At 39.9% G+C, this 21,014-nt stretch overlaps 1 protein-coding gene across 5 annotated transcripts in view; it reads left to right on the plus strand.

Annotated features, from left to right (window-relative positions):
- Positions 1–19,797, plus strand: part of LOC110452248 (interferon-induced protein 44-like) — a 51,879-nt gene extending 32,082 nt beyond the window's left edge. For all 5 annotated transcript variants that reach the window (XM_021500637.1, XM_021500636.1, XM_021500635.1 and 2 more), the window contains exons 9-10: positions 18,023–18,185; positions 18,420–19,797. In XM_021500637.1, coding sequence (XP_021356312.1) covers positions 18,023–18,185; positions 18,420–18,694 — 438 coding nt within the window. In that variant the 3' untranslated portion in view covers positions 18,695–19,797. The remainder of the gene's footprint in view (positions 1–18,022; positions 18,186–18,419) is intronic.
- The last annotated feature ends 1,217 nt before the right edge of the window (positions 19,798–21,014 follow it).

Genomic DNA, 21,014 nt, shown 5'->3' on the forward strand with positions numbered 1-21,014 from the left:
TCAGACACCTAGTATAACCAGACACCTAGTATAACCAGGTCATCAGACACCTAGTATACCAGACCTAGTATAACCAGGCCATCAGACACCTAGTATAACCAGACACCTAGTATAACCAGGCCATCAAACACCTAGTATTACCAGACACCTAGTATAACCAGGCCATCATATACATGTACCTAGTATAACAGACACCTAGTATAACCAGGCCATGATATACCTAGTATAACCAGACACCTAGTATAACCAGACACCTAGTATAACCAGCAATCGGACATCTATTATAACCAGACAATCGAACACCTAGTATAACGAAGCGAAACTGCAATCGCTCAAACTGATCAAGATAAGGCTAAAGCATTAGCAGACTATTTCTCAAATGTTTTCAATGTCGAACCACAAGGTTGTATGCCTGTACTGAAAGATCTTATCATGGAGTCTATTCATTAATACTTAAATATCAGAGCTAGAAGTATTTAACATTTAAACAAGCATTGAATTCCGCAAAACCACCTTGAGCAGATAATATTCACTCAAAAGTATTGAAAGAAACAGCGGACATATTAAAGGCCCCTTTATGGGAAATATTTAACTGTTCACTGGAAACAGGAGAAATTCCTGTTAGAGGCCCAGAGGGCATGTATCGCTCACCTGGAAATGTTAGCAAAATTGATGTTGAAATAGCCAGATGTTACTGGTAGTGTATTACATGGTTAGTCAAGGGTTATATTTTTATGCAATTGGGCAAAATCCTGTCATTCCTACAGAAAAAGAAGGATTTTGGCCCCGCCTCTCTGCCTCCAAGGGGGTCAGACCCACCATTTATACAATATTAATTTCCCCTCCCCATAGGATGCTACTGTTAAAATTTGGTCAAATATCTTCATCCCAACGGAAGAAGAAGGATATTAAAGCTATTCCTCTACATCTCTATTTGGCCTCGCCAGACCCACCATTTATAATAAATTGGTTTCCCTTTTCCTAAGGGTGCTTCATACCAAATTTAAACAAAATCCCTTCATTCCTACAGAAGAAGGATTTAGAAGGACTAGCTTTGTTTCCCATATTTGGCTCCACCCCTCTGCCCCCAGTGGGTTCAGGACAATCGTTTATACAAAATTGAGTCTCCTTCCCCCAAGGATACTTCAGACCAAATATGGATAAAACCCTGTCATTCCTACAGAAAAATAAATAAATAAAAGAATTTGTTAAATAACCCCATTGGGCCCCACCCTCAGGTCCCAGGGGGTTGGGGGGGGGGGGGGCAAACCCAACATTTATTCAAGTTGCTTCCACTTCATCCAAGGGTGCTTCATTATACCAAATTTGGACAAAATCATGTCATTCCGACAGAAGGATTTGAAGAATTTGCTATGTTTCTCCTATTTGGCCCTGTCCCTCTGCCTCCAGAGGGGGCCACACTCACTGTTTATACAAAGTCTTGGCCTAATGATGCTCAAGTACAAATTGGGATACAATCCCTTAATGCCTATGGTAGAAGAAGGATTTTAAAGGTTTTACCTCTATTTCCCCCTATAAAGCCCTGCCCCATCTGCCTCAGGGGCACACCCCCCCCCCCCCTTTTATACAAAATTGAGTCCCGTTGACCCAAGAATGCTCCAGACTAAATGAGGATAACATCCCTTAATCCCTACAGTAGAAGGATTCTAAAGGTTTTAACTCTATTTTCCCTATTTGGCCCCACTTCTCTGCACTTAGGGGGGCCAAAACCACAGTTTATACAAAATTGAGTCCCCTTGACCTAATGATGCTCCAAGCAAAATTAGGATAAAATCCCTAGATCCCTACGGTAGAAGAAGAATTTAAGATGTTTTACCTCATTTCTCGGATTCGGCCACACTCCTCTGACCCCAGGGGAGCCACACCCACGGTTATGCAAAATTGAGTCCCCTTGGCCCAAGGATGTTCCATGCTAAATTAGGATAAAAGTCCTTAATCCCTACGGTAGAAGAAGGATTTTAAAGGTTTTACCTCTATTTTCCCTATTGGGCCCCGCTACTGTGCCCCCAGGGAGGCCACACCCATCGTTCATACAAAATTGAGAGAGCCCTTGGCCCAAGGATGCTCCAAACCAAATTTAGTTAAAACCCAATAAGCCGTTCAGGACTAGTATTGTTTTAAAGGAAAAGTTGACGGACGGACGACGGAGGTGACCAAACTAAATTCCTAGGCGTACTATTTGATTGAAAATTGTCGTTCATTCCTCACATCAAATATCTTAAAGCAAAATGCATGAAAGCATTTGACATCTTAAAGAACGTCTGTCATACTGAAAGGGGGGCTGATAGGAAGGTACTACTAAGACTCTATAGACCTAAATTGGACTATTAATCCATTATTTATGAATCCGCAAGAAAGTCGTATCTAAAACTTCTTGAAACTCTACATCACCCGGGTCTGAATCTTGCAATTGGGGCGTTTAAAACCACACCATCTTCAGGTCTTCACTTGGAAGCAAACGAACCATCATTATATAATCGCCGAGAAAAATTATATTTGCAGTATGCAGTTCAATGAAAGCCAAATCCTTAAAATTCAGCCTATTCATTTGTTTTCAATCCAAAGTACAAGACTCTTTTTCAAAACAAACCAAAATGTATTCCAACCTTTGATATGCAAATAGCGTTCCTTCTGGAAAATACCCAAATTAATATCGACACAATCAAATCATTTGCAACGTGTGATATTCCTTCAGTTTAGGATACATGTATCTGAAAAGTGTTGGTCTATTTCATAAGATATGAGTCACCATAGCAACTTGCAATATTCAAATTGACGTTTGTCTTTTACTTTTACGTTTGTTTGATATTTTTATTTTGCAACTTTTTGTTGATCATATGTTTGCTCTAATGACATATCCAGTGTTGATGGGCCGTTAAGCATATTCAGGGGTATCAGCGTTTCAGTTGACAGATTTTGCGTTTTCATACCGTTATCATTCCATTCCATTCGCGTTTTTATTTCATTCCGTTCTGAAGACTCTATTCGTTCCGTTTCCGTCGCACTCTGTTTTTTTTCGTTTTGTTTCTGTTTCGTTCCATTCAAAACCCGCTCTACCCTTATCGCTCCGTCCCGTCTCCAAGTCGACTTTTGGTTTCGCTACGTTCTACACTCGTTCCGTTCCGTTCCATCGGCTATGCGCTTGTACGTTGACGTGTAACAAAATGGCGGTGGTAACAGCGGCAAACTCAAAAACTTATCGACTCAGTTTGTTCAGACAACTCTACATAATCTTTCGATTTTGTCAAACAATGCTTGTAATATTGCGTTGAGTTTTCAGGCTTTATGTACAAAATCTCAGGATCATACGAGCTCGTCGGTTCGGAATTAGAGAAAAACAATACCAATGCACGTGTGTGATTATTTTCCTCTCAATTGCGATAGCTACCTGTGGTTATAAGTGTGTTGTGACTAATATCAGTAAATCATGCAAATGTGCATTCAGAAATGTAAGACGAATGATGTAACAAACCATGTGGCTGAAGTTTCAAATATTACCATTTCGGAGGGGGTGTAAAATTAGCAAAAAAAAAAATTGTTTATAATATAATACCGTATTAGAAATTAGCATCCTCCTTTTTTCTCTGTTTGACAGACTCACTAGAAAAAGTGTGATTCCATATAGCTCTATAATTTGTTTATGTCAATTACACTTTACCGAAGTTCCCATACCACACCACAGAAGCACATGGACCTGAGAATATGTTACAGCTAAGCTTACCTTTTATATTTGGCCCTCAACTAAGGTGTTCAGAGTAATTTTATATATTTTAGGGTTTAGATCGACTTTAGGTAAAAATACCATCCAAATAATTATATATACGCATTGGGGTGGCATTTTTAAAGAAATTCGATCTAAAACCCTTAAACATGTATGTAAAATTACTCTGAACACCTTAGTTTAGGTCCACATATAACTGTCACTAATTCGCAGGTCCCTGTGCACAGCAGTGGTCAGTTGGAAGTTCTGTTAATAATTAATGTTAAAATAAAAAAATACCCCAATATTATGCTACAAAAATCAAGCATATAATTATGATAGAGGGTTATTTTTATATTTAGACTCATTTGACCACATCATGATTATAAAAGCCATCATAGTCATTTCATAAAAACTGTTTCAGCAAATTCGATAAGGTCGGTCTTTGATTTCAACGTGGACTTCTGAACTCTAGATGGGCACTCTGATTCATTGAGCTTACTGGTTGCCAGCAATGAACCTCGTCACGTTCCGCATACATTCATTCCTCCCATAGTCGTTGACTCCAAGGACATGCACACATAACCTTATATGGGTATTGCGACCAGACTAATATTCAAACCTATGACCTCAAAACTCTTATACATGACAATCTTAAGCAAAGGAGCTTACTGGTCCCTGTAGATTGACCTAGTCAAATGCCGCAGCATTATAAAGCATCAGTTCGATAGTAATTTTGCCTGTGTTTAAGAAAGCTATTAAGATTTTCATCCTTTAACACAAGTATGTAATGCCTGTACATGTTTTTCAAGAAAAAAAGTGGTGTAAATAATTTTGAAAACCGAAAACATTCTTCTGCACTGACATTTTGTAGCATTACAAATGCAAAATAACATCAATAGAAATAATATTCGAGAGGAATAAATTAATATAGAGTTCAGTTTAACATACCGTTCAATATTAACGAATGCATATGATTTATTTATGAAGAATGAAAAACCCAACTACGGACGATAAATGCCATTTTTAGAAGCACTCAAGTTTCATGTCATTAACCAATTAGCATGATGTTCAGAAATGACATTTCTAATAGCATTCCTAGACCTGATATTTCGATAACAAAAAACCCCCAAAACAAATACAATATAACATGCAAAAAGGGCTACAACGTTACTGTGATATGAAATTGCTAAAGGAGAAGAAAGGAAATGTTATAAGGCATTGAGTCAACAACAACTTGTTTACCCTATTAAGCTGAGCCTAGGAGCTATTGCATTTTATCTAAATCAGATGTTACTTAATGAGTGTGAAAACTCATTTCCTCGCTTATTGTTTTGAAAATGCAACACATTTCTTTTTAAGTTTATATTTATAGCTTTCAGTGACATACCTTCCTTATTAATTACAATTATCCAAGGTGACTGGACATTAGTTAAATTCATTAAATCAGTCTCAATGTGACATTGTTGAAAATAATCATAAATTGGAGAGCCTGGTGAAAATGCCATTTAAACAAAAGGTAAAGGTTTAAGACAAATATCCTGTATTATTGTATGCCCATCAAAACCGGCGTTGTATCCCTAGTACGACTATTAAAAAGCAGAAAGTTGTTTAGAAAGAAGAAAAAATATAATATCCCAAATTTAGTCGCCTCTTACGATAATGCAATGGGGGCAGCAGGTACAATTCTTACGTCCTACCTGCAGGGACCCCCTATTGTGCCTCGCCACTCAGGACCAAACGGCCACACCGAGTATTTATACAAAATTGAGTCCCCTTTACCTAAGGTATTTCCAGACCAAATTTTGAAACATCCATCTAATGGTTCAGAGGAAGAAGGATTGTAAATGTTAAATCTCAAATTCCAAGGATGATTCAGACAACATTTGGATAAATCACTCTATTGGTTCAAAAGAAGGGCTCTTCCCCTTAGCACCCAAAAAACGGCAACACCTCCCGTTTTTACAAAATAAAGTCCCCTTTGGCCAAGGATGATACGGGCCAAATTTGGATAAAATTCCTCCAAATGATTTATCTTTAGGATTAAATTTCAAATCCCCCTATCGGGCCCCACCCCTCAGCATCAAGAGGGTTCACGACCTCCGTTTATGCAAAATTTAGTTCCCTTTGGAAAAGTTGACGGTCGCCGCGGTATGGCATAAGCTCACTGGGTCTTTCGGACCATGTGAGTTAATACTTACTATCTTCATCGTTATAAAATTATATAAGTATTTATGTATGTGCAAAGAGATATGTTGAATGAAGACCATTTTGTGCGCTCATCAAAAAATTGAAAGAACTAAAAAGCTGAACCTATTGAAACAATCATTGATATTAGCTATTTCAGTAATAATTACCATAACTTTAGTATGCATATACAAAACCTACACCCAATTTTGTAGCCCAAAAACAAAAGATTCAAATATCCCTACCTCCCTACCGTGACGTAACCAATATCTCGATGACAGAGCCACGGAGTGATCTCCCTTCCTCTTCATTTTATGGCGCCTGATGCCTGCTGACGCCCGGAGCTTGCTCCATTTCAAAACTTGGTTTTGTCGGTTTGATTCGAGTGTCAACTCAATTTCTTGCGCAGTTTGTGTGCCTTATACCCATCTGCCCTTGTAAATATAATTAATAATTGTTGAAAATTATTTTTGTGCCTTTTACGGCCGGTTATTTTACTCCACGTGTGCCGGTGGTGTGCCACGGTCCGTCTTTATCGTGGGTTAATTTCCGACCTCTGTTTATTTCGGTGACGGTTGTTTGTTTCGGCAAATGTTATTTATTTAAACCGTTTTCTGATTTATATTACGGGTGAAATTCTTTCTACGTTGCGTACTTTGTACGATCGTATTTAATTATTTTTTTCCGTGTTATCTGCTTGTTAATTTTTGTTTACTTTCGCTGTTGGGGTATGTCTCGGTCGGGACAGCGACGAGGTAGAGCTCATGGGTGCCCCATTTCTTTGTGGAACGGGACCCTCATGATGCTTGTCCCAGGTGTCTTCCTTGCAGTGAGGTTTCGCCTTGTGAACTTTGTTCACAGACTAAGTCTCAGGACAAGGACTTCATTGTTACAAAGCTACCCTCACCTTACCGTAAGAGAGATTCGTCTGTTTCTTCCGGTAAGCGAGGGAAGCAGAAAGGTAGGGGTCGTGCCACCAGCTCTCTGGGGTCTGATGGTACTGTCTATGTTCCTGTCTCGGGGGTCTCGCTTCGGCGAGTCCCTCTTGTGAGCAGGGGGTGGCCCTTCCTGTCCAGGAACTCCCTTGAGTAGGGGAGGGGCAGCCCGACCCTGACTTGGCACAGCCAAGGGTCGAATTGGCCGGGAACGCCCGAAAGCTTTCGCGCTTGCCTTCGTGTAGGGACTACCGGCCGCCGGCCACTGACTCCCGGCATTCCAGGTGGTGCTGTCGTTGGGGACAGTCTTGGTGCCGGGCCTGTTCTTTCGGGTTCAGGTCCTGGTGTGACAACAGACTTTCTTTCGGGATTGTCTGTGTCTACCGGGATTAGTGACGCGCAGCTCACTAATCCCGGCATCAATGCTGGTCAGGCATACCCTCCCGGTCAGTTACCCGGACCCGGTCCTATTAGGTCCGGTCCCGAGTTTCATTCTTCTGGGAACCTGGGGGGTTTCCCCCCAGGGGTTGGGTTTGCTGGACAGGGGGCCGGTTTCCGGCCTCCGTTTTCCCCTGGCTTAGGGTATACGGGTGCCTGCGGGCAACCATCCTTGGGCCGCCCTTACCAGCCTGCGGATGGTTTTGGGTTGCGGCAGCATCCCGGCAGTTACGGGCTTAGCCCGTACATGTCCGGGTTTNGCCATGACTTTTCCGTCGTGGAATCCTAGGGGTTTGGTCTCTCCCTCGCGGAGACTTGTTAGCAGTTCTGTTGACCCCCAACATTCTGATCCGTTGGGGGCCTTATCGGCCGGTCCTAAGAAGGTGTGTCGATCCTTTACGACTTCTGCCTCTCGGGCAGGCTCGTTGGTCTCTGGGTCCAAGGGGACGGTTTTGGCTGCTAAGCCTAAACCTTCAGCCACGGCCGTTAGGCACACTGCACCTACACGCCGGTACGGGGAGCCTTCTATCGGGTTTGCCCCTCTGGCTGTCCCATTTCCTCCGCCCGAGGCTTTTGGTCTGGATGGTGTGGAGGCTATGGACGTTGAGGGCGCGGGTATGGCAGAGGACGATGATGTTGTTCATCATTCACCTGGTTGCTAGGACATAGACGCTGATCTTTCCGAATCGTCTGATGACGGTCCTCAGTGGGGGCTTGCCCTCAGTGGAGGTCTTCCAGGATGAAGTTGACCCTGAGGCTGCTGCGGGGCCTTAGGGCGGACGTTTTCCGGATTCTTGGGGAGGATGTTTGCCCACCACCTTCGGCGTCATCTGTCCCCGAGTCCACCACCCTTTGGGGGTCTTTGTTGGCTCCTCGGGTGGCCGCTCGGCCGGACCGCTCTCCGTCAGAAGGCACCATTGTGTCTTCAGCTCTGGCCACCGCCCAGTCTCGGGTTTTAGAGAAAAATTCTTCTTCAACCCGTAGTCCTGGGTATCCTGGGTTGCAGCTCAGTGTTGGCGATTTGTCAGAAGTGCACGCCACTGACTATGCCACCCATGATGGCCTGCTTGCCCCTCAACCAGCTAAGCTGGAATCGAGGGAACTTGCAGCCTGGCCCGGTAAATCGGTGGACCAGGTGGTGTTCGGTCCCAAAGAACACCACAAGATGGAGAGACTGTTGCGTCTCTCCATCCAGATTGTGTTTTATATAAACTACCTGACGGTGTGTCTATATAGGGTATCCGACTTGCCTAAGGGGCGGAATACCGAGACAGTGCAGGCCGACATCCAGGACAGAGTGACCTCTGCCCTGAACGGGCATTGTGAGCGCTGGCAGCTTTACAGGTGACATCGCTCGTCAATGTCTTGTTGGCTAGGCGGTTTTCATTTTTGAAAAACCGCCCGGTCGATGAGCCTTACCGCTCCAGATTGTTGACTGCCCCCTTCTCAGGGTCCACTCTTTTTGGAGGGGCCCTTCCTTCTGTTCAAAAGGATTTGAAGGAGGACTCGGTCGCCTCTTCACTTCTGGTGAAGAGGATTCAGGCTGAGAAGGCCAGAAGAAGAAGGCTAAACCTAAGTCCTTTGCGCAGCCCAAGTATAAGCCTCCCTTCAAGGGCAAGGGTAAGAAGGGTAAGAACAAGGGTTCCTGACTCTCTTCTTCCCTCCTTGGTCGTGTCAGAGGACGAGTTTGGCCGGGAGGACTGCAGTCCTCTCGGCTCAAGCTTCTGTCCTTCTCCCGCAGGATTTAGTTTCGGGTCAGCAGACGGTTATCATGCCTGGCAAGGTCTCGATCTGCCTCGACCAGATCTTCCTGTGGGGGGTCGTCTTTCTGCTTTCCTTCCAGAGTGGAAGGAAATTACGGAAGACGCATGGGCCTTGTCTGTGATCAAGGAGGGGTTAGACATTCCGCAAGTGCGGGGTCCGCCCTTAGCGTCGGAGCCAATCTTTTTTCCTCCACCGGGGGATCAGGAAAAGGCTCTGGCGCTCCATGAGGAAGTAAGGACCATGCTTACCAAGGTCGCGGTCGAGGAGGTTCTTATGTCGGGATGCACTCCCGGGTTCTACTCCAGAATGTTTCTGGTTCGGAAGAAGTCCGGGGCGTGGCGTCCCATCATAGATCTAAGTGCCTTCAACAAGCACGTAGATTCTCCTCACTTCAAGATGGAGACTCCTCGGGGTATTATCGCCTCCGTGAGAGAGGGAATGTGGGCGACTTCAGAAGATCTGAAGGCAATATTGTTCCAAATGTATAACCCATGTGGACTACATGTCAACACGTGTCTAGTACCATACTGTTAATTCCCTGTAATTTAAGTGCTGTACCGGTTTCGATTTTACCTTGATGCATTTTGGCATATTTTGAACCTGAGAATGTCCGTCTAGGAACATATAATTAGCTATCGCCCAGTCCATCAAATTGTAAGCGTACCGTATTCGTGTTCACCCAAGTGCTTGTGTTTAATTGCACACATACTAAGCTGTACAAGCGTTTTGTAAATATGATTATATATATATTTCTCAAAGCGGTTGATTCCACGATGCATGTTACTTGTAAGTTTGAATTATGCCTCTATGTATTTGTATTTTAGTTTGTTTGTTGTGTTTGTTGTTAATATTGATGCTATTATATGTTTAAGCAACGATCTATACATTGCAAGTCCCTGCCCATGCTCATGCTTTGCTGCTAGTTGTACTGCCCGAACCCTTATTAAGCGTGGATGTCCAACTAAACTGACTGTTTATGATAATGGTTAACATTCTTTTTTCATCTGTTGTGAATAAGACATCCATCTTACGAGGGCATATGACTTGGCCATGCAGTATTTCTATTCAATTTATATATGACTTGGCCATGCAGTATTTCTATTCAATTTATATATATTTATTCTAAAGTATTCCACAATAACTCATATCTACAAATACTTCTGCAAACACTGCTGATTAAATGGATGGATGTTGAACTGAATCCAGGTCCACTCCAGAATGTAGAAATAGTTCATCTTAATGTTAGATCCCTTAGAAATAAAATAGATGTTATTGAAGCACAACTACATGATAGTGACATAATATGTATAACTGAATCACACCTTAACCCTCTTATCCCAGATTCTGATATTAAATTAGAGTCATTCTCAGAGGAAAGATAGGACAACAGGGCATGGTGGTGGTGTTATTATCTATCATAAAAACCATATTCTTACTAAACGTAGACATCATCTTGAAAATGAACATATATAAATGATTTGGATTGAAGTTTTAATTCAAAATCATAAATTCCTGCTTGGATGTATATATAGACCTGATTCTAAAATAGAATACTGGAGTAAATTTGAACAAATCCTTGATAAAGCTAGTGAAACTTTTATGGATATACTAATTACTGGTGACTTAAATGTTGATATGCTAAGAACCCCTCCCACTTCTCACTTATCTAGACTCTTAACTAAATTCAACCTAAAAAGTATTATTAATAAACCTACTAGAGTGACACCTGATAGTGCAACCTCTATAGATGTTGTCTTTACAAATAATCCTTCCATAGGGAAAAATACACATGTTGACCCTGCTTTCTGTAGTGACCACTCCCCTATATATATGGAAGTTTGTTATGCTATCTTCAAACATAAAGCATACAAAAAGACTGTATGGATGTATAACAATACTGACTATAATATTATGAATGACGAACTAAATGTTATTGACTGGAACTTAATTGCTGCTGATATGGATACCCAAGAATTTAGTATGTTTTTAACTAAGTCTATTAGTGACCTGATGGTATATTCCTAGTAAAACTATTACAATCCGACCTGATGACAAGCCATGGATGAATACCAATATTAGTCTAAAGATGAGACAAAGAAATAGGATACATAAGAAAGCCAGACATACTGACAAAATAGAGCATTGGAATAAATATCAGCAAATAAGGAATGATGTTATTAATCAGGTAAGAGACGCAAAACAGTATTATCTTGATAAACTTCAAAAGTCTCTAAGTAATAAATCATTGCCCCCTAATAAATGGTGGAAAATTGCTAAATCCATAACTAATTTTAACAATAAAACTGAACCGATTTCACCATTGAATGTTAATAATACACTGATTCAACATCCAACTGATAAAGCTGAAGCCCTTAATGACTATTTTACTTCTATAGCCACAACATCAGATACACTTGCTGAATATCCAGTATTAGATATTTCCACTCTATCAAAGTTAGAAAACAAAATAGTCTCTGGGCAAGATGTTGATGATCAAATTACTATATTAAATGAAAATAAACCAGCAGGACCTGATGGCATGTTACCTAAAGTCATAAAAAAGTTAAAACCTTCCTTAATAATCCCACTTACAATTTTATTTAACAAAACTATATCTAACAGGTGCATTCCTGGGCCATGGAAGATGGCTAATGTTAGTGCTGTATACAAATGGAATGGTTTAAAAACTAATTATTCCAATTATCGACCAATATCTGTAACATCATGTTTTAGTAAATCTTAGAAAAAAATTATATTCAAATATTTATATAACTATTTAACAACTAATAATATATTCCAAGGACCAATCAGGTTTTAAACCAGGTGATTCAACAGTAAACCAACTTCTCTCTATATACCACACCATAATTAGCAACCTTGATAAATGGAAAGAATTAAGGTTTGTATTTTGCGACATTAGCAAGGCTTTTGATAGAGTTTGGCACAAAGGGTTACTATATAAACTAAAAGCATATGGTATATCGGGCAATGTTTTTAACTGGTTTGAGAATTATCTTGAAGATAGAAAGCAGAGAGTTCTATCTGAAGGTCATTTTTCTACTTTTAGGGTTGTTAATGCCGGTGTTCCTCGGGGATCAGTTCTCGGTCGTTTTTTTATTTCTATTATACATTAATGACATCACTGATATAGTCCAGAGTAACATTAAGCTGTTTGCAGACGATACATCATTATATGTCATCGTAGACGAAAACCCCAAACTAGCAGCAGATTATCTTAACCAAGACCTAGATAGAATTAACAACTGGGCTAGTATATGGTACATTAAATTTAACCCCTCTAAAACCAAATCACTATTTTTTTCTAGAAAAAAAAGAACCTATCCATACTCTAATTAATTTCTCTAATACTTGTGTAGATAATGTCCATGATCACAAACATCTTGGATTAACTTTTTCTGAAGATGGCACTCGGTCTACCCATGTTCAATTAATATATGAAAAGGCTAGTAAAAGAATAACAATACTTAGGTATCTGAAATATAAGATTGATAGGAAATCACTATGCAAAATATATACAACATTTATCCGCCCAGTTCTTGAATATGCTGATATTGTCTGGGACAACTGCTCTGACAATCTTAAAAATTTATTAGAATCGGTACAACTAGAAGCTGCAAGGATTATCACAGGTCTGAGGAAAGGTACATCACACCAAACTCTATATAAAGAACTAGGATGGGAATCCCTGTCTGATCGAAGGATGAACCATAAGCTAATGCAGATGTATAAAATAACTAACAATTTATCACCCACATACCTCCATGACATAATTGATCCTCTTACTCATAACCCAGAAAATGATATAGTACATTCCCCTACTTTTAATAAATTTAAGGCCAATGTGTATAATAAAATATGTTGTAATTATGATATATCGGATGTATTTAAAAATTGTGAAAGCAGAAAGGGTAACATAATCCTATGTTAACTGAGAAATGAGGCGAGTAACCTGAACTATGAACTGTTTAAAGACCACTTGAAAGAGTCTCCATCTTGTCTGTGTGGTGATGCTTATGAAACTGCTACACATTATCTCTCACAATGTCCAATGTATACTTATGAGAGACAAACTTTAATTAATGAGATTTTTGAAGTGAGTCCGGTTAATCTTGATACTAAAACACTTCTAAATGGAAGCACTGTGTTAAACAATACTGAAAATAAATCTATACTTGATAGTGTTCTTAAATATATATATTCAACTCAAGAAGACTTGTTTAATTAATCGAAACAATCTATAAATTTTGCTATATATAGTCATAACTGATAAAATACTGTCCTTAAACCATTATGTGATTCTACTGTTTGTTATATATACATTGATGTTTTAATATTATACACCTAAGGGATTATGCTTTGAGTGCTGTTTTTACTGATGGGTGCAATAAAGTAAAACATAAATGTGCTAAGTTTGCATGCTTAGTGTTCTGTGGTTTATTCTGGATTTTTCTCGAGTGGATGACATGTGAACGGTAGAGGCCGTTAGAGATTTTTTGGGGGCACTAATGACTTGCAAAACAAAAAACAAAAAAACAATTGTAGCAATTTCTCTGTTTAATATATCATTAGGGCATTGCTTTCCTATTACTGATTAATTATGATTGACTTTTTAATATGAGCATTGTATAGCTAAAAAAATCAATTAAATAATTATTTGTAATTGAAACAAACATGGAATTATCTCCCCTATACCATCTGCTATATATGTATATGTCTATGCTACTTATTATATATGACTTGCATTAATATTTTCTTGCAAACCATTTCATTCATCTTTGTCTGTGTCATGTCAACCTAAGGAGAGAACTTATATAGGCCTAGCCTGCTGTTAAATCCTATTGTTTACTCAATAAAATATGATGAAAAAAAAAAGATCTGAAGGACGCCTACTTCCACATCCCCATTAAGAAGTCGGCACGGAGGTACCTCCGTCTTACTTGCAACGGAAAGGTCTTCCAGTTCCGGGCCATGCCGTTCGGGCTCACGACTGCACCTTTGGTTTTTTCACTCATGCTCCACCTCGTGAGAGAGTCTCTGGTGCAGGTCACCCGGTTGGTTCCGAAGCTCTTACTCAAGGTCGGCTCACTAATCCCGGCACCAATGCTGTCAGGCGTGCCCTCCCGGTCAGTTACCGGGACCCAGTCCTATTAGGCCCGGTCCTGAGTTTTATTCTTCTGGGAACCTTGGGGGTTTCCCCCCCCCCCATGTGTTTGGTTTGCTGGACTGGGGGCCGGTTTCCGGACTCCGTTTTCCCCTGGCTTAGGGTATACGGGTGCCTGCGGGCAACCTTCTTAGGCCACCCTTACCAGCTTGCGGATGGTTTTGGGTTGCGGCAGCATCCCGGCAGTTACGGGCCTAGCCTTCCAGAGAAAAGTCGGAGGTTTCCCCATCTCAGGATTTTGTTTTTCTGGGGAACCGTTGCAATACGGTTCAGGGCATCGCCCTTCCACCGATGGAGAAGTTCGAGAAGGACAGAGCTTTTGCTCTGATCTTCATCGGCCGGTCTCAAGTCCAGGTACGTTGGTTTCTCAGTTTTCTGGGATATTTCAACGCCCTGGCCGATGTGGTCCCCTAAGGGAGACTTCACAACAGGCCTCTCCAGATGTTTCTCCTTGCCAACTGGGTCCCTTCTTCAAGGGACTGGGAATCCTTGCTTCCTCTGAACCAGTCGATCAAGGAGTTTGCACGCTGGTGGACTCTTCAGGACAATGTTCTCCGATGGGTTCCTTTGTCCAAGCCGGTTCCCACCATGACCCTGTACACGGATGCATCCATGGCAGGGTGGGAGCTTATTTCGACGGGCGTTGCCAGTCGGGTGAGTGGTCTGGGGAACAGCTCTCGGAGCACAGCAATCTTTGTCAGGAAATGCAGTTGACAATTTGTGTGGCAAGCATATACCAGGCAGGTTGAATGTTCTGGCGGATACTCTTTTCAGGCGCCGCCAGCCGGTTTTTACAGTGTGGCAAATGAATCCCTCGATTTTCGCAGGAATTTTTCAGGTGTGGGACAGGCCTCACATTGACCTGTTCGCCACTTCACTGAACAATCAGTTGCAAACATTTGTCTCTACGGTTCCAGATCCAAGGGCTTTGGCCGTGGACGCTCTGTCTCTGGATTAGGAGGGTATGTATGCATATGCATTCCCGCCCTTCAACCCGGCGGGCAGGGTGCTGCAGAAGTTTCGGGAGCATCAGTGTTCCATCTCCTGATAGCGACCCTGTGGCCGAGACAGCCCTTGGTTTCCGGAGCTTTTGTCGCTTCTGTTTTTTGCCCATTAAGCAGGGTCAACAGGATATCTCCTCTCAGTCAGTATCTAGATGGATCTGTCAGGTCATCAAGTACGGTTACGACCACTCGGATGATCAGGTTCGGGCGTTGTATAAGGTGATATCTCATGAGATCAGGGCCCTTGCTGCGTCATGGGCCCTCCTCAATGGGTCCCCCTTTCAGGAGGTCTTGTCCGCGGCTTTCTGGCGCGGACAGACTACCTTCACGGATTTTTATCTCCGGTCCTTGGCTTCTCATTTTGATGGATCGTATTCCCTTGGACCGGTGGTGGTTGCAGAGTCTGTGGCTGTTCCTCCACAGTAGTTCAGTGATTTTAAATAGTATGCTATCAGGCTCCACGGTGGTACACCTGCTCGTTTCACGGGGAGGTTTTCCATTTTTTAATTACTTGCGGGGATTTATTAGGGGGGTTCCTTGAACCTTTTCCCTACCTTGAGCATGTCTCGAGTTTGTTCCGTCAGGCTGGTCTGCCTGGATTTGAAGCCTCCACTACGGTAAGACGAATTCGCATACTTAAGTTATGGTAATGATTACTGAAATGAAATTGAGGTTTTTGAGGTTAAACCAATTTTCATGATGTAATACTTACCATAACTTTATGGAGTCCCACCCTGTATTCCTCCCCTTGCCTCCTCATCCCGGTAGCCTTTTGGCTCCATAAAAGGGGGTTTGAGGAAGGGAGATCACTCCGTGGCTCTGTCATCGAGATATGGGTTACGCCACGGTAGGGAGCTACAAAGATGGGTGTAGGTATTGTATATGCATACTTAAGTTATGGTAAGTATTGCATCATGAAAATTGGTTTTACTTGAAAAACCTCAAATTTACGGAATAATGCCCCTTTAATCAATTGCTAAAACTGTGACCGCTCGACATTTTGGATAATTTTTAATGGGTTAAATTCAAACTTGTAGAAAGATTTAATTGCATACAATGAACGCTCGTAAAAGAGCGATAACCACCATTATACGACTGTATTTACTGAGGTATGACCCTTTAATCAATTGTCTTCAGGGATTGATGTCAGGAATATGTGTTTGAAGATTGGTTGAAAACTTAGTCAAGAACCTGCAGACAACACAAATGTTGTCCGACAGACAGATATGATGATATCATTATATGCTCCACAACAGCCTGCGAGCAAGCAGAAATGTCGAAATAATTACAATCTGATATTTTCATCCAAACATTTCCAGCTCTTCACATTGATGATGTGACAATCATGTTCAAGATCGGTTTAATACTCTTGAATAATGATTTACTTGAATATCAATACACATCAGACAACACTTAGATTTTGTTTTACACATTTATCACAGTAATATTTCTTTTCTTCCAAACTTAGAACTTATTTGGTGACATCACAAATAACTGTACTAACACATATTGCATTATCTTTGCAAGCTTAAAATCCACATGTTTGTATTTATGGTTATTAAAACGTAGTTAACCTTCTTGAAATACCTTTTATCAATTACTGGACAGTGAATCAAGAAGTTATTGCTTTTAAAATGAAAAAAGAAGAAGATCTAACCCGGTCACCATCTTGAAAGGCATATATTCGGACATGTTAATATCAGAAGCTCAACACAAAGCTCAAGACATGCATATGCGTATAACATAATATCTACAGGGGAACAACAGTTAACGTCATTTAAAAGACATGCCTTCATATCTGTGCATATGTGTATGTGTGCCGTACACAGGGTATGTTTGTGTATTTGTCTCCTTATGAAAGCGCAGAACTGATGCCGACTTTATAGTGCTATCCCACTGAAATACCATGCCAAAGGCACCCAGCGAAGCATTCTGCCCGGTCACATTATACTGACAACGGGTGAAGCAGTTGTTGCCAATGCTCTAAATGCTTAACGTTAAGGAGGGAATATCAACTACCATTTTGAAGGATTTTTGGTATTTCCCAGCTCGGGAATTTGCATTATTCCATGTTATCTAATGACATAGAATCTTCAATTTAATCTCTGTACAAGTAGTTATCTACAGTATGAAGCAGACTATAATAACAAATTATATACTGATATGGGTCACAGCACAACAAACCCCTGTCAGATCGAGCACAATTTTATAAATATTGTCAATCCTGTTTCAATTAGGCATACACGAAATGTTACCAAGATTTTGCAACTTCTTGTACATGTATGTCATTGATACATGTAAAACTGTTAAACCGATATCTTAGTAATGTTGTAGTGTTACGGATGAAACCTTAGCAATGATATTCTATAGAATGCATGTTGTCGATGCTAAATGATGCCACCTTATTATGCTTCAGTGATTTTCATTCTAGTCCTCCATATCTTACAAAATAAGTTAGTATCGTGATAGTTATGGGTAATACATCTGCAAATATACCGGCATCAATAATACTACTTACTTAATAATAGACTTGCTCTGTTGGATTCATATTGCAGAAGAATTATTTATACATGTATATTGTACTTTTGAAAATAAATTTGTACTTATTGAAAATGAAATTCATTTGTTCGTTTTATAACCTAGGAGAATATGTGAATTCTGAAGGATTATAGCTGTTTGAATCGTAGCATTCACAATATCACAATTGAATAGCATGTCCTGATTTGCCAATAGAGTGTGGATGTAGATGCCAGCGTCTTCTTATTTTCTTAATGTTATTTTATTTTCATAGAACAGTGATACGGTTAAACCCCGGAAACCCATTCATGCCGCCGACAGAAGTAAGCTGCCCATGTTCTGTGTTGTTTATGTTGTTGCATGTAATATGGTCAAGTTAATCCCGGACGAAAAATGTGCACGGATAAAATTGCTCCAACGAAAGATTGAACAATTAGGTGAGTTTAAAAATGTATGAATGATTGCTAAATCTATCATAATGTATTATTGGCCATATGCAATTTTGATATTTTGTCCTTTTTTAACTTCAGTGATATAAAATATACCGTACGTTGAACGTACATGATGTAAATTGAACTTTTAAAAGTTGACATTTTCGTATCAATCAAACATGTATCTACTAATACAGATTCAAAAAGGTTACAATTATTGTTTATCATTATTTTATCAAGGTTTCCAAATGGTGATCCTCATAACAAAAATTGACCTGTTGATGAAAGAGGATATTTCGATGACCTACGGTAGCGATCAATTGAGGGACGAAATGGAAGTTCTCCATAAAAAGATTGGCATCGACGAAAAGAATATGTATGCCGTACAAAACTACTGCCGCGAAACCGGAACCGATGATCATATGGACCAGGCTCTCCTCTACGCCCTCAGATGCATATTACAAAAGTTGACCGACATAAGTGATGCCTATGGATCCCAGAATGAGGAAGAATGATTGAGCAGCAATTAAAGAAAACTTCACTAGATATTGTTGAAAGAATTATGCTATAAAATTCAAGCGAGATACATTTACCTCTTCCTAAAACAAGTGGAACTTGTCATAAATTACTCAATGACAACTTTTTATATGTTTGTAAAGCTAGAAGAAAGTTAAAATGTCCATTTTATGAAGGGGATCGAAGGCAAAGATTTAACGCTTGTTTCAAAGTGTCAAAAGGTGTTAATCGCCCAGTTGAATGTGATGAAACACGGGTGGATCGGAAACATTCAAGAGAAGCTGAAGGTTTTCTACCAAAATGACAAGTTTATTTACATAGAAAAATGAAAAGTGTCAAATCTCCTTCAACGGTATCAGACAAAGTATTTCAGGCCCATTTACAAACAAACTTGAGTTTATGTTTTTTGCAATGGCGTATTATATAGATTTTTTCTTTTTATGTATTTATTTTCCTTTTGTTATAACTCTTTAACATATTTTATCTAAAATATTTACTACATGGAAAACACATTATTTAATCGCACAGTTGCCATGAGACTGGAACGAATATCAAATTTACTATGGAACGCTGATATTGAAATTAATGATATTCTTATTTCAAAGATTCGTTGCTAACCAAACTTGTGAAAATATATAACTGCGTTGTAAAGAGAAATATCATGGAGGATAATTCCGTTGAAAGCCGATTTAAAACTACACTTTCAAAATATGAAATGTTTACATCTTATGTTTTGATTTTTGCGATGTAATTCTTCACAATGAAATTAAAATAAGAAGAGGACCACTTTATAATAGATGTCTTTAAAATGTGATGATGTGGCTATCTTGATAATTGCATAGATTATATGACGGATGGTGTTTGAATATGTTAGTGTGATTTGTGATGTTTATTTTTTGCCATGTATTTATTTTTAGCCGATTCTTATAATTACTGAAATAAATACATCTACAAGTTTATCACAAGATAATTTTTAGTTCATAATGTCAATTAATAGAAATAATATTTTTTATTGAAATTGATTCACTCTGCAACACAGATAATCTTAAATTTTGTAAGTCTTTATTAAGTGTCAATAAAATTAGATCGAACTGCAACGTTAGTTGACAGTATTCGTTTGTTGTCGATTTCGCTATTAAAACAGAGACTTGTTAAAGTATATGTAATACAAGTCTTCGTCGGCTGAAATTTATACGGCGTTTCATTATAAGTTAACCTGCACGAAGGGTAAGTGAGCTTATGCCTTGATGCGGCGTCGGTTGTCCGTTAACTTTTCCTACAAATTGCTACTAGTCATAAACGACTGAGGAGATTTTGACAAAATTTGGTCAGAAGCATCCTTGGGGAAAGGGGAACAAATTGTGTATAAATGCTTTGTCTGGCCCCCTGGGGGCTGAGATGCGGGGCACAATATGCGAAATATAGCAAAATCTTTAAAACCTCTTTTCTGCAGGAATGAAAGGATTTGTTCTATATTTGGTCTGAAGCATCCTTGGGTAAAGGGGACCAACTTTTGTAGGAATCAAAGGATTTGTTCCATATCTTATCTGAGGCATCCTTTGGTGAAGGGTAATCAATTTTGTATAAACCATGGGTTTGGCCCCTGATGGGCCTGATGGGCGGGGCCCAATAGGGGAAATATAGCAAATTCTTTAAAATCTATCTTCGTCTGTAGAAATGAAAGGATTTGTTCCATATTTGGTCTGAAGCATCCTTTGGTGAAGGGAGACCAATTTTTTATAAACCGTGGGCCAAAAGGTGGCAATTGGGCTATATTGCTACAGTACAAACGACTTCTTCTGTAGAACTATGCTCTGGATATCAACCATATTTGACTGGACGCATCCCTAGGTGGTAGGGATTCAAAATTGTACAAATGGTTGCTGAGGGGTGGGGCCAAAAAGGGGCAAATTTGCTATATTGCTATAAACGACTAAATGTGACCTTGAAAGTGGGTCCAAGTCATTCAAATGAAGAGGTAGATAGCCATTCATCCAAGCCATTTTTATTCAGAAGATGTCGTTTAAAGATTTTTACCTGGAATAAATGTAACTGTAATTAATTTTAACAAACTTGGTAGCCCTTCATCCAAACATGCTTATGGCCAAATATCAACGTTCTAAGCCTAATGGTTACATAAGATTATGTTTAAATATTTTAAACATAATTGACCCCTGTGAACTTGAATATAAGTCAAGGTCATTCATTTGAACAAAATTGGTAGCCCGTCATCGTAGTATGCTACTGGCATATACTGGTTATATAGAAGAAGTTGTTTAATGTTTAACATATTTGACCCCTGTGACCTTGTATATGGAT

This window comes from Mizuhopecten yessoensis, unplaced genomic scaffold (genome assembly GCF_002113885.1).
Source record: "Mizuhopecten yessoensis strain PY_sf001 unplaced genomic scaffold, ASM211388v2 scaffold6505, whole genome shotgun sequence".
NCBI lineage: Eukaryota > Metazoa > Mollusca > Bivalvia > Pectinida > Pectinidae > Mizuhopecten > Mizuhopecten yessoensis.